Source organism: Engystomops pustulosus, chromosome 4, assembly GCF_040894005.1.
Source record: "Engystomops pustulosus chromosome 4, aEngPut4.maternal, whole genome shotgun sequence".
Taxonomy (NCBI): domain Eukaryota; kingdom Metazoa; phylum Chordata; class Amphibia; order Anura; family Leptodactylidae; genus Engystomops; species Engystomops pustulosus.
The window spans coordinates 132,322,847-132,340,265 of record NC_092414.1 but is presented as its reverse complement, the minus strand read 5'-3'; the positions used below and the strand labels follow the sequence as shown (position 1 = coordinate 132,340,265).

At 41.7% G+C, this 17,419-nt stretch overlaps 1 protein-coding gene across 1 annotated transcript in view; it reads right to left on the bottom strand.

Moving 5' to 3' along the window:
• The window catches only part of EXOC4 (exocyst complex component 4), a 261,581-nt gene that overhangs the window by 48,386 nt on the left and 195,776 nt on the right, over positions 1 to 17,419 (bottom strand). Inside the window, exon 14 of the mRNA XM_072147478.1 lies at positions 4,409 to 4,587. Coding sequence (XP_072003579.1) covers positions 4,409 to 4,587 — 179 coding nt within the window. The remainder of the gene's footprint in view (positions 1 to 4,408; positions 4,588 to 17,419) is intronic.

Below are 17,419 nucleotides of genomic sequence, written 5' to 3'. Positions count from 1 at the left end.
AAAAATCTCATGGAACCAGGAAGTGTTGGGGTAACCCAAGCCGCAGTTGTCATTGTAGGGCAGGAAGGGGTATCCCAGGCCTTTCTAATGCTCAGATGTTCATTTCTTTCTTGCTATATGTTCTTAATGTTTAATTTTTTATGCTCTAGGATCATCTGACTCTCACGCTATTTCTGTGAGCTAAGTATGCTCAATGGAGAGATCTGTCTTTGGGATGAGAGGTTACATCAAAAGAGGTCCCTAGGGGTTTGGCAGTGTTATATTGTATACTGATATAATTATAGGGTCACTGGAACTGTACTTTGACTCATCACCCCAGTAGGGATAGGTTCTTGGGTGGTTGATTGGGTTCGGCCGCCTCAGAAATATAATAAGGACTATTGTAGGCTGTAGTATACAAGGTAATCTGCCTTAGATAAGGTGTGTTTGGTGTGTTGTCTGTTTGTCTGGTTATTTGTTGTCTTGGTGTGTTCTTTCTTTTCCCTAAGTATCTCATCCTATTCACTTGTTAAATGCTAAACATGTCCTCGCTAACATTTGGCTCCTACAATGTCAGGGGGTTAAATAACTCTAGCAAGCGTGGGCAGATACCGTATCATCTTCATAGGCAGAGAGCTATGTTCCTTCTTCTGCATAACTCGTACAGTAGATTAGACTACCTGTTTGCGTTTCATGGTCCTCTTGATCTATCTCTTCTCTGCTCTACGGATAGACTGCTGTGGTCGATCATAGCCCAGTAATGGGCGCTTTCCGGATAGGAGCCCCTCCACAAAAGGTTCAGTCCTGGCACTTTAATGATAACCTGTTGAGGGACTTGGTTTGCGTGGAGAAGATTAAGAGGACCATTAGGGACTTACTCCCATGCTTTGCCCCTGAGCGGAATGACATCCCAGTCCAGTGGGAATCTCTGAAGTGTCGACTTCGAAGCCTCTTTATCTACCATGGGAGGAGGCTTTTGCGGGCTAGAAAGGAGAGGCCGATTTCCTTATTGTGAACTCATGCTGCCCTGGAGGAAGCCAATAAAAGGACGCAGACGGACTCTCTGCGAGCGGAACTAGCCACGTTAAGGCAGCAGATTTTTACAAATTTTGGTTAAAAAAATCCCAGTGTCCCAGGGATTGTCTACAGAAGGGTGGCAGCTGGCTAACGAGGGCTTTGCAACCTAAAGTACCTGCAGCGCATGTTATCCCTTCGACTCTTCCCTCAACTTTCCATCCTGGCAACTCCCCAACTGAGATTGCAGCCGAATCCCATTCTTTTTATGAGCAACTCTACGACCAGGGGGTAGAGGGGAATTGTGAGGATCCGGCCATGTAGGCATATCTGCAGGAGTATGCCCCCGCACGGATTCATATGGATTAGGTGACAGAACTGGAGGGGGAGTTCTCTCAACAGGAGATGCTCCAGGTGGTCAAAGGGTTAAAGATAATGGGGGTCATTTACTTCCCGACGTGTTACCCGAATATTTCCGATTTGCGCCGATTGTACCTGAATTGCCCCGGGATTTTGTGGCACACGATCGGATTGTGGCGCATCAGCACCGGCATGCACGCGACGGAAATCGGGGGGCGTGGCCGAACAAAAACCCGAAGGATTCGGAAAAACCGCCGCATTTAAAAAAGGAAATTGTGTCGCGGAGCTTGCACTCACCTTCATCCAGGATAGGATTGTGATCTTCAGTGCATTTCAGGGAACTTCAGCGCAGCAGCGCCACCTGGTGGACGTCGGAGGAACTACCTTGATGAATCCCGGCCGGACCCGAATCCAGCGCAGAGAACGCGCCGCTGGATCGCGAACGGACCGGGTAAGTAAATCTGCCCCAATATATACCACATATATTGGTTCTCCCCAAACCAGGCAGGGACGCATTGTGCTAACTTTAGGCCCACCTCCCTCATCAATATTGATATCAAAATCTACTCAAAGATGTTGAACATGTGATTGAAACCCCTTGTTTCAAATTTAATACACAGGGATTAGGTTGGTTTTGTCCCGGGACTAAAAGCCAAGGACAATACCATCAAGACTTTCTCTTTGAGGCATAGAGCCATGTTGAAACAAATTCCTATGTGCTTTCTGGGTTTAAACGCTCAGAAGGCATTCGATAGAGTGGGATGGGGCTTTCTGGGAGCCACGTTGCATAGTATGGGTAGGATCAACATCTTGAAAATGCATATTCCCCCAAAAATTTTGTATGTCTTTCAAACTGTTCCATGGGTGGTGCCTGGTTCCTTTCTACGTAAACTACGTTCCTTGGCCATGCAGTTTGTATGGGGTCATCGGGACCATGGTTGTCTTTCTCTACCCTTGCTAGGCCCAAGTGCGAGGGGGGAAGTGGGTCTCCCGGATTTTGTTTTGTATTATTCCACCACAGTGCTCTCCTGTTACATGGTTATCGGCATAGACTGTGGGTGGAAATTGAGACAACTAGCAATTTTTCTCCTATCCTAGCAGCTTTGTGGATTCCTCCTGGTCCACATTCAGGGCGACTATGCTTATCCCCTTTGTTTGATGTAGTCTTACAGGTATGGGATGGGGTGTTGCATAGGGGACTGGCCTCTTCTCGTCCAGATCCGCTTTCTCCTCTGTCCTATAATCCAAACTTCCCGTTAGGTTTGACGGACCATCTGTTTTTAATGATCCAGAAAGCCCAATAATTCAAATCTGTCATCTGCAACAGTACTGTCTTCAGCGAGTCTACAGTCTGTGGGTGACACATTGCCGCAAAACATGCGGAGGGATTGTAGATGGCTCTGTCTATAGATCAATAGTTTCTGCAAGTCCCTGGCTCCCTGGGAGGCCCTTACTAGAGATCTCACTACCTTTGAGGAGTGGAGTGTCACGTCTGCTCCTGCTTTGGAGAAGGAGTGGTCAAGATCTTTGGTGTTTATTCACAAAGCTTCGACTTCTTGCCTATTAGAGCAGACGGGCTACAAGATATTGTCACAATGGTACAGGACACCATCTGTTTTACACAGGTTTTACCTATCAGTGCCTGACAGTTGCTGGAGATGTGGGGTGGAGGAGGGGTCGATGCTCCATATATGGTGGGTGTGCCCTGTATCTGTGGGAGGCGGTTTTCACACTACATGATAGACTGCCTTTTTCCTCCATCACATGTAGTCCGGCTGTAGCTCTTCTCTCCATGTACTCTGGCACCTATAAGGAAGTTAGATCCGGGTTTCTGAGGGATTTGTTATGGCAATGAGATGTGTGATTCCCAGACTATGGAAGTCGACTATACCTCCCCTCCAGGGCCATGTGGTCTGCGGAAATGGCATACATTTTTAGGAAGGAGGAAATGATGGTGTTGGATGACTTCCGTCATGATGCAGCGTACCAATTTCATCTGTGATGGCCTCCATGGGTCTTGTTTAGAGGTCTGTAATCTGCAGTTAATTGATGGGATGCGTCCCTCACCCCCCCTTCCTTTCTGTCCCCTCTAGTTTGTGAGTGTTGTCTTGTGTGTCGGGATGGCTGTGTGTGTTGGATGTATGATGTCTTTGTATGGGTTCTTATTTAGATTAGGTATGTGTTAGTTGTCCTTAATGGGTTTGTTCTTAGGATATATTGCGGGTACCGCTTTTGCAGGCTACCCCGCACTCCTCACTGAGGGTTTGGAGGAGGAGGATAAAGTTCTTGTCACACAGCGTCACTCTCAGTGGTTAGGGATGTAGCAGAGACGAGTAACACAAAGCCGACGGTCTTAATTTAAATCTCTTTCTCACTCTTATCCCAGGAATTCTCTTTATCCTTGTTACCAGTGTCAGCACCAGTGAGGAAGTGGGTAGCTTGACTGTATACTGCTGCTCCTCACCTCCATGACTGGAACAGACAATAGAACTGGACAACAAAAGTGTTTTTTTAGAAGATTGGTTGCTTTAATACAATGATAGAGCCATCAGGTAATTTCTGATACTTTGTATTCTCCCAAGTCCTTAAGGGGCAATCAACAGCTGAAGAGAAATTTATATAATACTTATATTCAGATTCAGCACAGATTAACATGATTGGCTTACCCGTCAACTAGACTTGATAACACAGTCTGTAGTATAAGTGAATACAAGCAACTAAAAGTAGTAAAAGTATTGGAGCAATTTTACCGCTCTTCAAAACTAACAGTATTCTGGAGCTGTTTGGGATGTGTTAGCTGTTTTAGCATCAACCCAAATCAGAGTAGAGGTTATTCTCTGAATAGGGAGATCAAATGTGCAGGCATCCATGACTGAGGCAATACATTGTCTGAAAAACATTTGCCACAGCCCTGACTTGCACACAATGGCACAAAAGTAGAATATGACCACAAAGATATAAAATAGCAACCTTCAATGCTATTTATAAGCATGACAACCCCCATTGGTCAAACATATAAAGGTCCCACATTAAACACAGCAATATTAGTACTTACTCTGCATGCTTGGTAGATTTGAAATGGCAGATTTAAGTCTTCCTGCAAGCCACTCCAGACTCTCATGCAGATTGGCAAGGGCTTTCAAGTCACTAACATCAGTCATAATTTCATTTTGTGGAATCAGTTTATCGCCAAGGTTTCCAATAAGGACTTCAGACTCTTTAGCAAATGCAGCCCTAAATTTGGGAACAAAATGCACCAGATTTGTAGAAGTGTATGATCAACATAAGTATTGCAGGAACAAATCAAGACATTAAATTGTAGAATGTTCTAAAAAATGAGTTCTGTATCCCTATTAATTAGGAAATAAAAAAAACATGTGTGATTCTATCTATAGAGCAGATGACAAATATATAAATGAGTTTTCTGGGGAAACACAGCAATACATTTGAAGGCTATGTACAACTGTGCAACATTACTTTTTTAAGGGTTTTACCAAGTTCAAATGTTATCCCCTGTTAACAGGCTCTGATTTGTGGGGTTTATGCAGGTATTCTAACCAATCATGTGAACTGACCTCCATCCATCACGAGAACAGTGGTATAGTTTGCACCCATTGATTGAAACAGCAGGTCGGGCATATGTCCTATGGGAGCAGCAGAAACAGCGCTGTTTTCACTAGGACTCTCAAAGACAGTGTATGAGACTAACAGATCATGCAGCATCAGACACTGATAATGTGGTGCATTTTATGTCTGTCTAGGCTAATTTGAAACTGTTTTACTTTTAGACATGTATATTTTATGTCCCCCAAAGTGTAAACATGGATAATGCAGAAAACATTACAATGTAATGGCCTGGCTGGATTTCCTCACTGCTTCCGACATCAAACTATTACTGCAAGTAAAAAGCTTAAAGTGGTTTTCTGGCTACATAAAAATGTATCTGCTTTAAATGTATCATGATCAAACTTACTTTCACTGTAGTTGAGCCCCAATGTCCTGATTTTAGCATCAGTCCACTCCACTTCTGTGTTTGACACAGCAAATAAGCCTCCACCATACTTTATTGTTATGCTTGAGATAGGTTGGTGGTATGGCTAAGTTTCACAGCTAAAATAAATCCTTTCTATGCCTATATAGCTGCCATAATAGAGTGGTAAACTTCCTTTCTGTATCTAAACTGACCTTAAGGTAGAAATGGACCAGAGCTGTAAATCAGCCACTTACCATAATGACAGTGGCCCAAATACATAAATACTGGTGCAAATTGCCCTAGGGCAGTTTGCCTTACTCATGCAGAGGTTGTGGCAGATAATCCAATAGTTGTGCAAGCTCTGGGCTGTTTTCAGGATGTGGCTCCTTTTCATTTTAGTACACTTTGCTTCATGCTGTTGCCACATAATTGTGTCAAATCGCAGTAATACAAGTGTCGCAAACTGAAACTAAGCACTACAACGACCCTTTAAGTGCACTGTTTTCTAACGTGTTGTACAAAGTATAAACACAACACTAATGTGGTACAAACACTTCATAAATACATGTGCAAGCTCCAATGACAAAAAAACTGGCATAGACACAATAATAAACCTGGGCCAGTATAATATAAAATGTCATCAACTTGCACAAGATCTAATTTCTTTAAAACCATATTAAACACATACAAAAGACAACATATATACTGCATCTTCATAATAACTGTCCCGTTATTAATTCTCCAAAAATATACTCCCAACTAATATCATGTTTGTCCATATCCTAATTCTGCTAACCTATATTGGCTGAGCCACATCTTTGCTGCATCCATTGTATATGACAATAATGATCATCATGCTGCTGCTGTCAGACACCACTATGGATCCACAAGATCTTGAGAAAGGTACTGCACTAAAGGCAGCATGTTTTGGGGCAGAAATGACATGTTCCAGTGGATACTATACTACTACAGGTTGATAAAATAATAGCACTTATGGCTATTGACATGAAAAGGAAAAAAAAACAAAAACAAAATTGCTTGGTTATACAAGAAGAAAACAGGCCGGTCACGAGGGGGTTTAAAGAGGTTGTCCACTTTTAGCAAATAATTGATATTGTTTGTGTAATGAAATGTTACACAATTATACAATATACTTTCTTTATCAATTTCTCACGGTTTTCTAGATCTCTGCTTGCTGTCCTGCTATAGAAAACCTCAATGGTTACATGGTCATGTGACGGACAAACAGATGTACAATACATTATCACAGAGAATGTCAGAGTCATGTGATATTACGACCACACGACCATGAACAGAAAGTACATTGTAAAAAATATATAACTTTTTCTTATACAAACTATATCAATTATTTTCTGAAAGTGCACAGCCCCTTCAACATCATTTTTGCTAATGGGTAGATGATACGCTGCTGCCATACTAACATCATGTAGCTCTTGGATTGGATCACTGGCAATGGTAATACACATGGACGCCGATGTATTGTCCTACAAAAAGCAGCCACAAGTTGTTGAATCTAACTTCAAGACAGCCTACAGCCAAATCCTTATTAAAAGTGTTAGATCTAAAAATGTGATTCTGTAGGACCATATGCCTCTATATTTTTCCTTATTTCAAGATGCGCATTCTCATACTGACGATCAATTTAATAGACAGCCTTTTATTTTAGCTCAAGATTCCCTGCATAAAATAACAGCATAAGCCATTTTATAAAGATAAAAAAAGACTGCAATATAAAAGTACAAAAACTCTTGAAAGTGTCCTTGTAGGAAGAGTTCATTTCAGGCTGCCAATTATTCGGTATGTTTGGAAAGAAGTGCAATGCAGGGCATCCTAGAGTATAAACTATATGGACACATTTCCCTCTGCTAATATTTGCTCATACATTTACTTTTCCATTCTAGGCAATATTTAAATGTAGGTGTGTTTAATCTGCATAACATACATTAAGATAGATAAGAGTGCCTCAGCCATCATTTACTGATAGCACGGTGACTGCCTGAATATGCCTATTGACTATGGCTGTGCAGGGGACAGCTGTAATGATTTGTTATGCCTCCTACATCTCCTCGTCTTCTGTTCTCTCACATCAAAGTCAAGTCTGCTAATAATAAATGTACTTCTAGGGCTGGAATTTCTGTTCTGTTAATGAAATGAGAGGTAACCTTTATATGACTTGAAGGACACCAAGTGCCAAAAAGTCCTTAGGGCTTTAAAAACTAATTATACAAGGAGAATCCGTCCATTATTTCTTTCTTTGCCCTGGTGAGCAGAATGTGCTTAATATGCTGAAACCGTGACTGCTTACCTTGCCTGGATGATGGCTGTTGATGCACGCTACTACAACCTAAAGCTCCAAATACAATACACAGTGAAGAGTACTGGGACACAAGTATCTGCCTCTGTCAGGGGTAAAACTATAGGGGGCAGGAACATCAGTCACTCTCAGGTTACCTTCTTTGAGAAGCCACAAAGGATGGCACCAGTATTGTAAATGGGACACACTGGATGATGGTTCTCTTACAGTTTATTTAATTCACATATTCCATGAAGACACAAGATCAATTAAAGGACATCTACCACCAAATTACTGGTGGCAGAGTGTCCTAAAAGGCTGCTTGGGGTATTTTACATGTATTATGGCCTCTTTATTGCTGGAATAATACATTTGTAAAAGTGCGAAGGCACTCAGGCTGATGGCGCCCTAGGGCCTCTCGGCTTCCACAGACTTTAATTTATGCACGCCCCACTGCAAGCCTCCTTCTGCTGTCAGCCAGGGAACTAGCATGCATAAATTAACGTCCATGGAAGCTGAGAGGCGCTCGGGCACCGTCACTCTGAGCATCTCCGGCACTTTTACAGAGTTACAGAGTTATTATTTCGGGAACAAAGAAGACAAAATACATGTAAAACATACCCCCCCATCACCTACACATAACAAGCAGCCTATTTAGGATACTCTACAACCAGTGATCTGGTATCGCCTGGCTTGGTGTCACCCATTCTTTAAAAAAAAAATCTACCATCAAAATCAAACGTTGATAAACCAGGGGCACTTAATCATAGATCCAGGTCAGACCTGGGGTATCTTAGTCAGCCTGCCATGCTGGACGGCGGTGTAAGTTTCATGATGTAGCGGTCGTGGCTTTATCATACATGGGTGCACGAGTGCAGGCGTATGATAAATCTTACAGATGCTAGAGCTGGACTTGTAGATCCTGCATATTGCTAGAGTTGGTGTGCCATTTGGTGTGCCATTTGGTGTGCCAGCTGCTCCCCTGAATTTGATTGGCGATAATTATGTCAACCAGGCAGCCATAAAAAGTGCTACAATTCTTCTGAGACGTTCCAGGGAAACCCTTATCATGTTTTAGCCTGTATTATAGTGCTTTGTGGTCACAGAATAATGCTGTACAGATCACTGAGCAATTACTCATATCCGGGGTGGATGACTGTTGTATTCAATAGCTCTGTGGATCATCACACCAGGACTTAGAGAAAATGTGTCAATCCACAGAATAAGAGGTATTGAAGTGCACACAACATGGCCTCCATACTCCAAAACGATCAATGATTAATCTAAATTTGTTGTCTTTGTTGCTAAAGAACATGGTGGGAATTTATCATTGATTTCCGTCGTAGAAGCAGTAAAATAATAGCAATTCTTGCACACTTATGCAGAATAAGCCAGGTGCCACAGTAACCGTATACCGTATAGGTTAGTCCAGGCAACCGGCTGTACCTACCACCCAAGGGAAATTATATCTTAAAGGGAACCTGTCACCAGGAAACCTCGATTTTAGCCCTCCACACTTCCCCATAGAGCATTGCATGTACACTGCTAAACATCTTTTATCACAAGAATCGGCTTTACAGAGAAAAAGATAACTTATATTTTACCTTTGAAAGACCTGTGCAGTGTGACTACTCCAGTCGCCAAATGGGCGGGGTTGAAGAGGAGTATATTTCCCCCCACCCTCGGGAAACGTCTCCTCAGTGTCTCACTTTCAAATCAATATTACCGCCCCTCATACGCCCTTCGTCTTCATTTGAACGCCCCCTTGCTCGGCCCTACTGTTGACGTCACCTACTCACGCCCCGCCTGCTTGCTGCAGCTCTCGCTGACCGCGTCTGGCATTCTCGCGCCTGCACGGTCAGCATCGCTTGTGCTGTGCGCACAAACATGCGCAGATGAAGCAGTGCCGGACGCAAGGTTCCCGAATTCATCTGCGCATGCGCCACACTACGCTGACAACTCGCCCTAGGTAGTGTAGCGCATGCGCAGATGAATTCGGGGACCTTGCGGCTGGCACTGCTTCATCTGCGCATGTCTGTGCGCACAGCACAAGCGATGCTGACCGTGCAGGCGTGAGAATGCCAGACAGACCAGCCGCGCATCCGGTACTAACTATGCCGGGCTGCATGTTGAATGGAGCCACTGCTCTGTTTTTAAAGCACTAGCTATACGTCTTTTTTCTTCTTTCAATAGAGGACATCATAGAGCAGTGATGGCGAACCTATGGCACGGGTGCCAGAGGTGGCACTCTGAGCCCTTTCTGCGGGCACTCAGGCCATTGCCCCAGGACAGAGTTCACCAAACACTGAATCTTCAACTTAAGAGATGCTGCTCTCAGCGCTATTTTAAAGTGACACTTTATTGGGTGTTTGGAACTGCGGGGAAAGTGAGAAGGTGTGGACAGAACTGCATTATCTTTGAGGTCCTCCTGCTGGACCCACCATTTCTTCCTGTACAGAGAGACCCAGGAGAGAAGCTACAATGATAGTTTGAATTTGCCCTCCTTCTGTCAACTGTATTGGTGGCCTCAGGCGGCCGATACAATTGAAAGATGTGGAAGAACAGGTAACAATAAGTTAAGGTATAAAATTCCATGTTGGCACTTCACAGTAAATAAGTGGATTTTGGATGTAGTTTGGGCACTCAGTCTGTAAAAGGTTTGCCATCACTGTCATAGAGCTAAGGGATATACAGGGCCTCCGCATGAAGGGAACAAGCTGATGACCTGAGATCTGCAGGACTGGTAAGATTACCTTATGCTTTTCCTAATTCTCTCCATATGGAGTGGCGGACGGTAAGAATATGCCACGTGTTTACTGAATATGCGTGCCCACATTAATATTGTGCCCATATTGTGCCCACACTAAGGTTGTTTATAATGTGCTGGGACTGACAACAATTTGCTGTATCTGATAAACAATCTGTATACATCTAGCTTTTCCCGTACATACACCTGACTACCCCACGATGTTTACATAAGTCTCCATCTGATATAGGATAGCTATTTTGGACTATACAACGGTCTGCTATCCTCCTGACTAGTATGATTTGATATTATCTACTTGTTAGCAATCAATTCTTGCACACTACAACATTTTGATTATTATGGGACTATGCACCTCGACGATCTTGGCATGGAGGGGCATAGAGGGGCGCAGTCGCCAGTGGAGTGAGCGGGCATTCCGTTCCCTGCCTTCAAACGTTTGTTAGGAGGTTTTTAAGCAAAGCTACGCCAATCGGACCTGTTTTGCCTGGTAGCCGCACCACCCGGCGGATACATCAGGAAACTTAGGCGTTGAGGTATATCTGGTGGGATATGGGGGAATGCTGCAGCTATCATACGACACCACTACACACTTAGGCAACCATTGCTGACTGTCAACTGCAGAACATGTAATGGGAGCTGTGACAATTTCCCTCTGATAATCTCCTAGTAATGAATTTTGGAAAAGACAAGGGTATACAGTGAAGATGCCACTTGTTTCTGGATAGTTGACTACAAAACTGCTTGTGCATGTTGGCACAATCTTCTCTACTCTCCTCTGTATGGGCAGTCACACACAGTCAACCTCTCACTCTACTCTATCATTATCCTTCCTTAGAAAGTCTCTTTAACCATTGAATATTTCCACGTAAAACATTAGTCTATGATGCTCCCCTAGTCACGGAGGCTGTGCAATACACTCAGCTTTATATATTAGATAATTGAAATATAGATGTTATATTTTTTATTAATCTGAAGATTCCAGCAGCTGTTTGCATTATTATTACACAATATGATATTTGTATAATGTAGTTTGATGTGACTTAATGTTCTCTAAGAAAATATATAAATGGAAGATCTTAGTTACGTAAGCATTGAATAATGTATAATTTGTCATAGAGAATCGAGGACAAGCCAAGATTATTCAGTTCTGCATTATCTCTAGCCTTAGGTGGCAATGCTATCATTATACATACTATCCATGAAGCAGAAAAAGTAGCATGTTAAATACATTTTAGAAGTTTAATCCCTTGGTTGGCACTTTTTAAAAAAAAAATTCTGTGTGCAACTGGAAATATGGTTTCTGCATCAAGTTTTGACATCTCCCGCAGCTACACACATCCTTATCTGAAAACACATGTGCTTATCATGGGGCCAAAATCAACAGGGATTACAAATTCTTCCTATGGGCAAAGAAAACACAAACAAGATATAGATAAGTGTATGTGCCAAGTCTCCCTCGACCCTCGAAGATTCCTGCCAAACCTTCAAGCACCTCTTCAATTAATACTAATAAACGGTTGTCATAGGGTCTGTTTTTAGAGGTTTACAGTGACACCACAGTGCTGTCGATTTACCCATTTTCCTCTTTTATCTGCTCCGAGCCCACTCTACACCATGCTAGCATTTCCAGTAAAAGGTACACACACAGCATGTCAAACACAGAATGTCTTTTCATAGTCTCTTTTATTCTTTTAATATATTTTTTCTGACACAGTTTTATAGGATACAGAAATCCCAGTATGTAGCAACAATAAAAAGAAACTGCTAGCAACTTGCTTGACCAGAGTGTTTTTAAAGACACTTTCAAGCTACTCAATCCATTCCTATGGGTAATGAGAGATTAAAAAGTCCATGTGAAGACATTGTTCTGAAATAAGGATTACTTCTTTTTACTTGGTTGTTACAATATGTTCAGTGCCCAGGATTCAGGAATTCCACAGGAACCGGAATAGATTTTATTTAATAAAACAAGAACAGCAAGTCTGTAGTAAATGTACAAATGATTACTGTGAGGTCACACGATCATTGAAGATAACAATCATGGTCAATAGGGAATATAAGCGCTCATACAGGAGTTTGAATACTTAAAAGTAGAGAAAAAAACACAACATAGACCAGGAAGTTAAGAGAAATATTAAAAGTAGTCATAAGCATAAACAGGTCCAGGCTAACTAATGGATATGGTCCATTAAGAACTTATTTAAAAAGAATGAGGTAAACGTGTTGGATGTGAGTATAGAGGTCTAGAGAAGGGGGACTAAACACTTCCAAAATCGAAATCTTAGCTGCGCATTATGTAGGAATAATTTGGACCTCAATATCCCAGGGGAAGCCCTGACCGAAAAGCCACTGGGTCCCATTTCTATTGATGTCTCCAAGACCTCTACATTCTCAAACAATGTGGTATAGGGTAACCCCTGGAAAGTTCCTTTTCCAGCATATTTTAGGAATTCAATCTATGAAGTAAAGCATGAGTATGATATGTTCATCAATATCTTGCTTATTTTCCTTATACATGGCTAACAGTGAGCCTTTAGGGATCTTATCCCAAACCATTTTCCATAGAGGTGCAGGAATAGCCCTTTCTATCCAACCCTCCCATTACAACATATACGTATATGATTAACACATACCCAGTACAACTTTTTCTAAGTGTAACTATTTTTAAGCGCAAAAGAATTATACCAGAATATAGCAATATAGACTATGGCCTTGCATTCCATCATCATCTTCAATGTATTCATCTCCACCTGGTCCCACCATCAATCATTTCTCTCATTCACAGGTACGTCTGCTTAATTCGGCACCAAAAGTGCCAGCATCTCTTTTTTTTACTGCACCTTTCGTGTTTATTGGTATGCCTGCTTAATTCGACAGCAAAAGTCCGAGCGTCTCTTGACTTCTTCTGTACCTTTCATGTTTATTGGTATGTGAGCTTAATTTGGCAACAAAAGTCCCAGCGTCTCTTGTCTTTTTCTGTACCTTTCGTGTTTATTGGTATGCCTGCTTAAATCGACAGCAAAAGTCCGAGCGTCTCTTGACTTCTTCTGCACCTTTCATGTTTATTGGTATGTCAGCTTAATTTGGCAACAAAAGTCCCAGCGTCTCTTGTCTTTTTCTGCACCTTTCATATTTATTTCAAGTGTAACTATTTTAAGTGCAAAAGAATTATAACAGAATTGAACCAGAATGGAACAAAGGGACTTTATCTGTAAGAACTTGTCTAATTCTTGTTTTCAGTATGTTATCTGAAAAGCACCATAACCTCTTTCCTCCATCGCCTCTTCCCCCTCTGAATCTTGTGTACTTGTAGTGGTACTTGGGAAAAGATGCACTGCCAAGATGGTGCTGCTGCATGTGGCTGCCTGTGCATTAACTCCGGCTTTTGACAACCCAAACCCCACCCCCCCAATCGCCCTGTGGCACCTACTTGGCCTAAGACTACCCACTAAGCGTATCACTAGCAGCAGGGGTTCCATGTTGCACAACTGTTTGCAACAGAGTCCAGGAACCGGATCCTGGCAGCCAAGAGCACCAGTAGCGTCTTTATTGAAGCACCTGGAACGTCAGTGATCACAACCAGAGCCTTACTGCAAGCGAGGAGGAGCGCTGCACCAAGTGTCCAGTGGCAGCCAGAACCAGGCAGCTTAAGTGCCGGTACTTGTCAAAAGTGGAGCTACGGACGGTGTCTCTTCTACCAAACTAATACCAGCAGCAATTCACCACTAGTACGCCACAATACTGTTTGAGCCTCACCGGCACCCCTTGTGTAATATCCCCTACACATGTCTCTCTAGTCTGTGTGTTGCTTTCCCATATGTAATGTAATATGTCATGTAACCTGTATTGTGATGTATCGCAATGACATGTAACTATGTTTGTATGCAACCAAGGAATTAGCAACCTGTAAGAACACGCCACTAGAAGTATTTATGTATTTGTATCGTTAAAACTGTCTCTAACTGTGTAACAATCGCCGGAACACTATGTACAAAATAATTTCTACCCCAGGGAATCAGTAAAGTTGTATTGTATTGTATTGTATTAGAAGGATATATAGGTCTGGGATGAGTCCTTTAACGGCTGAACCCCTGAGACCAATGTGTTTAAATGAAGTGAGCATGGGGATATCAGCAGAATGCAGTATGGAGAGATGACAGCGTTGGTAAATTTGGGGATAGGGGCCGGCCGCTGGTGCAAAGTGTTCAGAGCCTGGTCATCAAACGTGAGAAGACATTTGGACTCTTATCTGGAAAGCATTGGCCTCCAAAAGCTAACAAAGTCAGATGTAAGACTATGAGGTAGAAGAGGAGTGTATAGGAAAGGTGTAAAGGGGAATCTATGAGATGCCAAATGAAAACTAATGCTGCGTTTTGACAGATGTCTAGGGGTGGCAAGTGTGCAAGAGTTCCTGAGAGTCACCGGACGTCAAAGGTTCTCGAGAACTGCGAAATAGGAAGGAGTGGGTAGATTACACAGCACACAGGAGGCGTGCATAATTAGAAGCAGAGGGAGCGCTGTATAAAAATTAATTTTTGGCGGAAATCACAAGGTTTTCTGGCTAATGAAGATAAGATAGTGCTTCAGTGTGCAAACAGTGACAAGGAGATATGCTTGTGGTTTCAAAGTGGTAGATTTCCTTTAATCATGCAGTCCACACCTAAGATCTAATTTCCTTATTTTAATGTAAACAATGTGGACCTTTCTGAGAAGGGGAGCAAGGGATGTGAAGATATATCTCTCTACACTTGCCTAAAACTCTATTTCTATTGGAAGTGATGTGTCCTACTTCTTTTTAGCCTAGTAGCCAGAGAAATAGTTTCTGAAAAACTGTTTTATCGGCCTCCCACAATATCAGAGGGTGTCAGAAGGTGCAGGAGGATTGTTTGCCTTAAAATAATTGGTCAAAACTGTCCACAATGACTCTCAGGAGACGGGGGACGCAAGGAGGGATTCAATGAGATGCCAATTGGGAGTTCAGGGTTGAGGGTATCTAATTGATGTGATTGTATTAGAAATCTAAACAAAAAAATTTAATTTTGCAATCAAGTTGTCAAAAAAAATGAAGTAACTGGAAAGTTGATTTTACATAGTCATAATTGAAAGATGCCATACTAGGTCAAGAGCAAAAGATTTAACATCTTTAAGTATGGAAGGACAAGGTGAGTTGTTGCTCTGGTGGCCATGTTGCTTGATTGCAACTTTTGTAAAAGCTTGATTGTGGAGTGTTGTCATCCAAGGTGATTATCACAAGAGATTAAAGCCGAAGACTAGCCTCTGTTTACACTACAATTTACAACAACCTACAGGTCTGCAATCAGACAAAAATTGCTTCAGTAAATTTAGTTTTGATCTGGATTTGCTAATCTCTAAATATGTATGTAACCATCACCAATCAAAGACACTAAAATAAGCAATCAGTGTGTGATTATGCAACTACACGCAAGTAATATTAATCACAAAAGAACAATAATTCGATTTTAAGAGGCCCCGCAACTACTTCTGACGTGTCTATGTTAGTAAACACTTGATTTTTGTTGTAAACACGGATCATGTCAGAGTGATAAGGCACTGGTAACACTCAGCTGTCATATTATTCATAGATTTCTAATAGGAAGTAAGAGGTTCATAAAAACACAATTATACCAAAAATATGCTAGAAGTCTTGAATTTGTCATTGGGAGTGCAGTCATTTACCAACACAGGCATATAAGGATATAAAACAGGCAGTCTTAAAATATCTCAAATGTGCTATGGACTGCAGAGACAACTATATTGCAATGTAGGGTTTTCAGCTTATTGAAGGGATCAAATTGAAATAGGAGCTTCATGTGATATTTTGGGGAAAAAACAAGAAGCCGCGTATCTTTATAAGGTTTTGAAATAATTGCTACTTACGTTATTCTCATGCTAAATCATATTATAACATATAATAACAATATGGTCAGTTCCAAGATAGAAAGACTCATCCGATCAACTGGCTATGCATAGTGAGGCAGGGATCTGCATATTCATCATTGATTTAGGAGATTGCACCCATGCTATCCATTCCATCACATTTACCAATCACTAGAAAAGTAAATAATTTGAGATGATGCGTTGCCAAAACACCAGGTGAAATATTTAAACTCGCAGTCAAAACAAACAAACACCACTATCATCTATCCTCCTTTTAACTCCTTAGCGCTATACTAATTAATTAGCGCTCAGCAGTGTACTAGTTCGGCGCTGAGCCGATGCCGGTTTGGCTCAGCATCGGAGCCGAACCGGCATTGGGAGTCGCGGGATGTCAGTGGTAATCTAAAGCTGACATCACTGAGTAACACCCGAGGTTGGAGTGGGCTCCAATCACAGGTGTCTAACTCATTGAATGCCGCGGTCAGCGTATAATGGGCAAAATTTGACCATGATCTCAAGGGGTTAACAATCGTCCTAAAAATTGTTTCCAATAGTTTGAGGGGTGCAGACTTGAAAATGGGATGATTATATAGGGGTTTTTAATCCAAAATATTTAAGATTTCATTCAAAACAGTATTTATCACCAAATTAGTAAATTCTGAAAATACGGAAAATCAATATTCGATTTGTAAGCCGCGTGACATCAAAATAAATTATCCAGACATTTCAAAAATGATGTAAATGTAGACGTATAGGAAATGTTATTCAGCAAATTATTTAGGTGGTAAATCTATCTGCCTGAAAACACGATGATTTCGGATTTCAAAAATGACAATTTGCCAACATTTACCACTAAAATGAAGTACAACGTGGAGAAAATACAATCTCAGAATCACTTTGATAAGTAACAGTGTTCAAAAGTTTTAACCATAAAAAGCAACGCAACTCAGAATCCAAAAAATGGGGCAGATCCTTAAGCTGTAAAATGGCTGCGTCCTTAAGGATAGTAACCAAGACATTTTTCTCTCATCTCTCACACTACAAAAAAAATTTCAATCTCATCTAACAAAGTCCAATATATACAACAAATTCAGAGGCTGCTATGCTACTACAT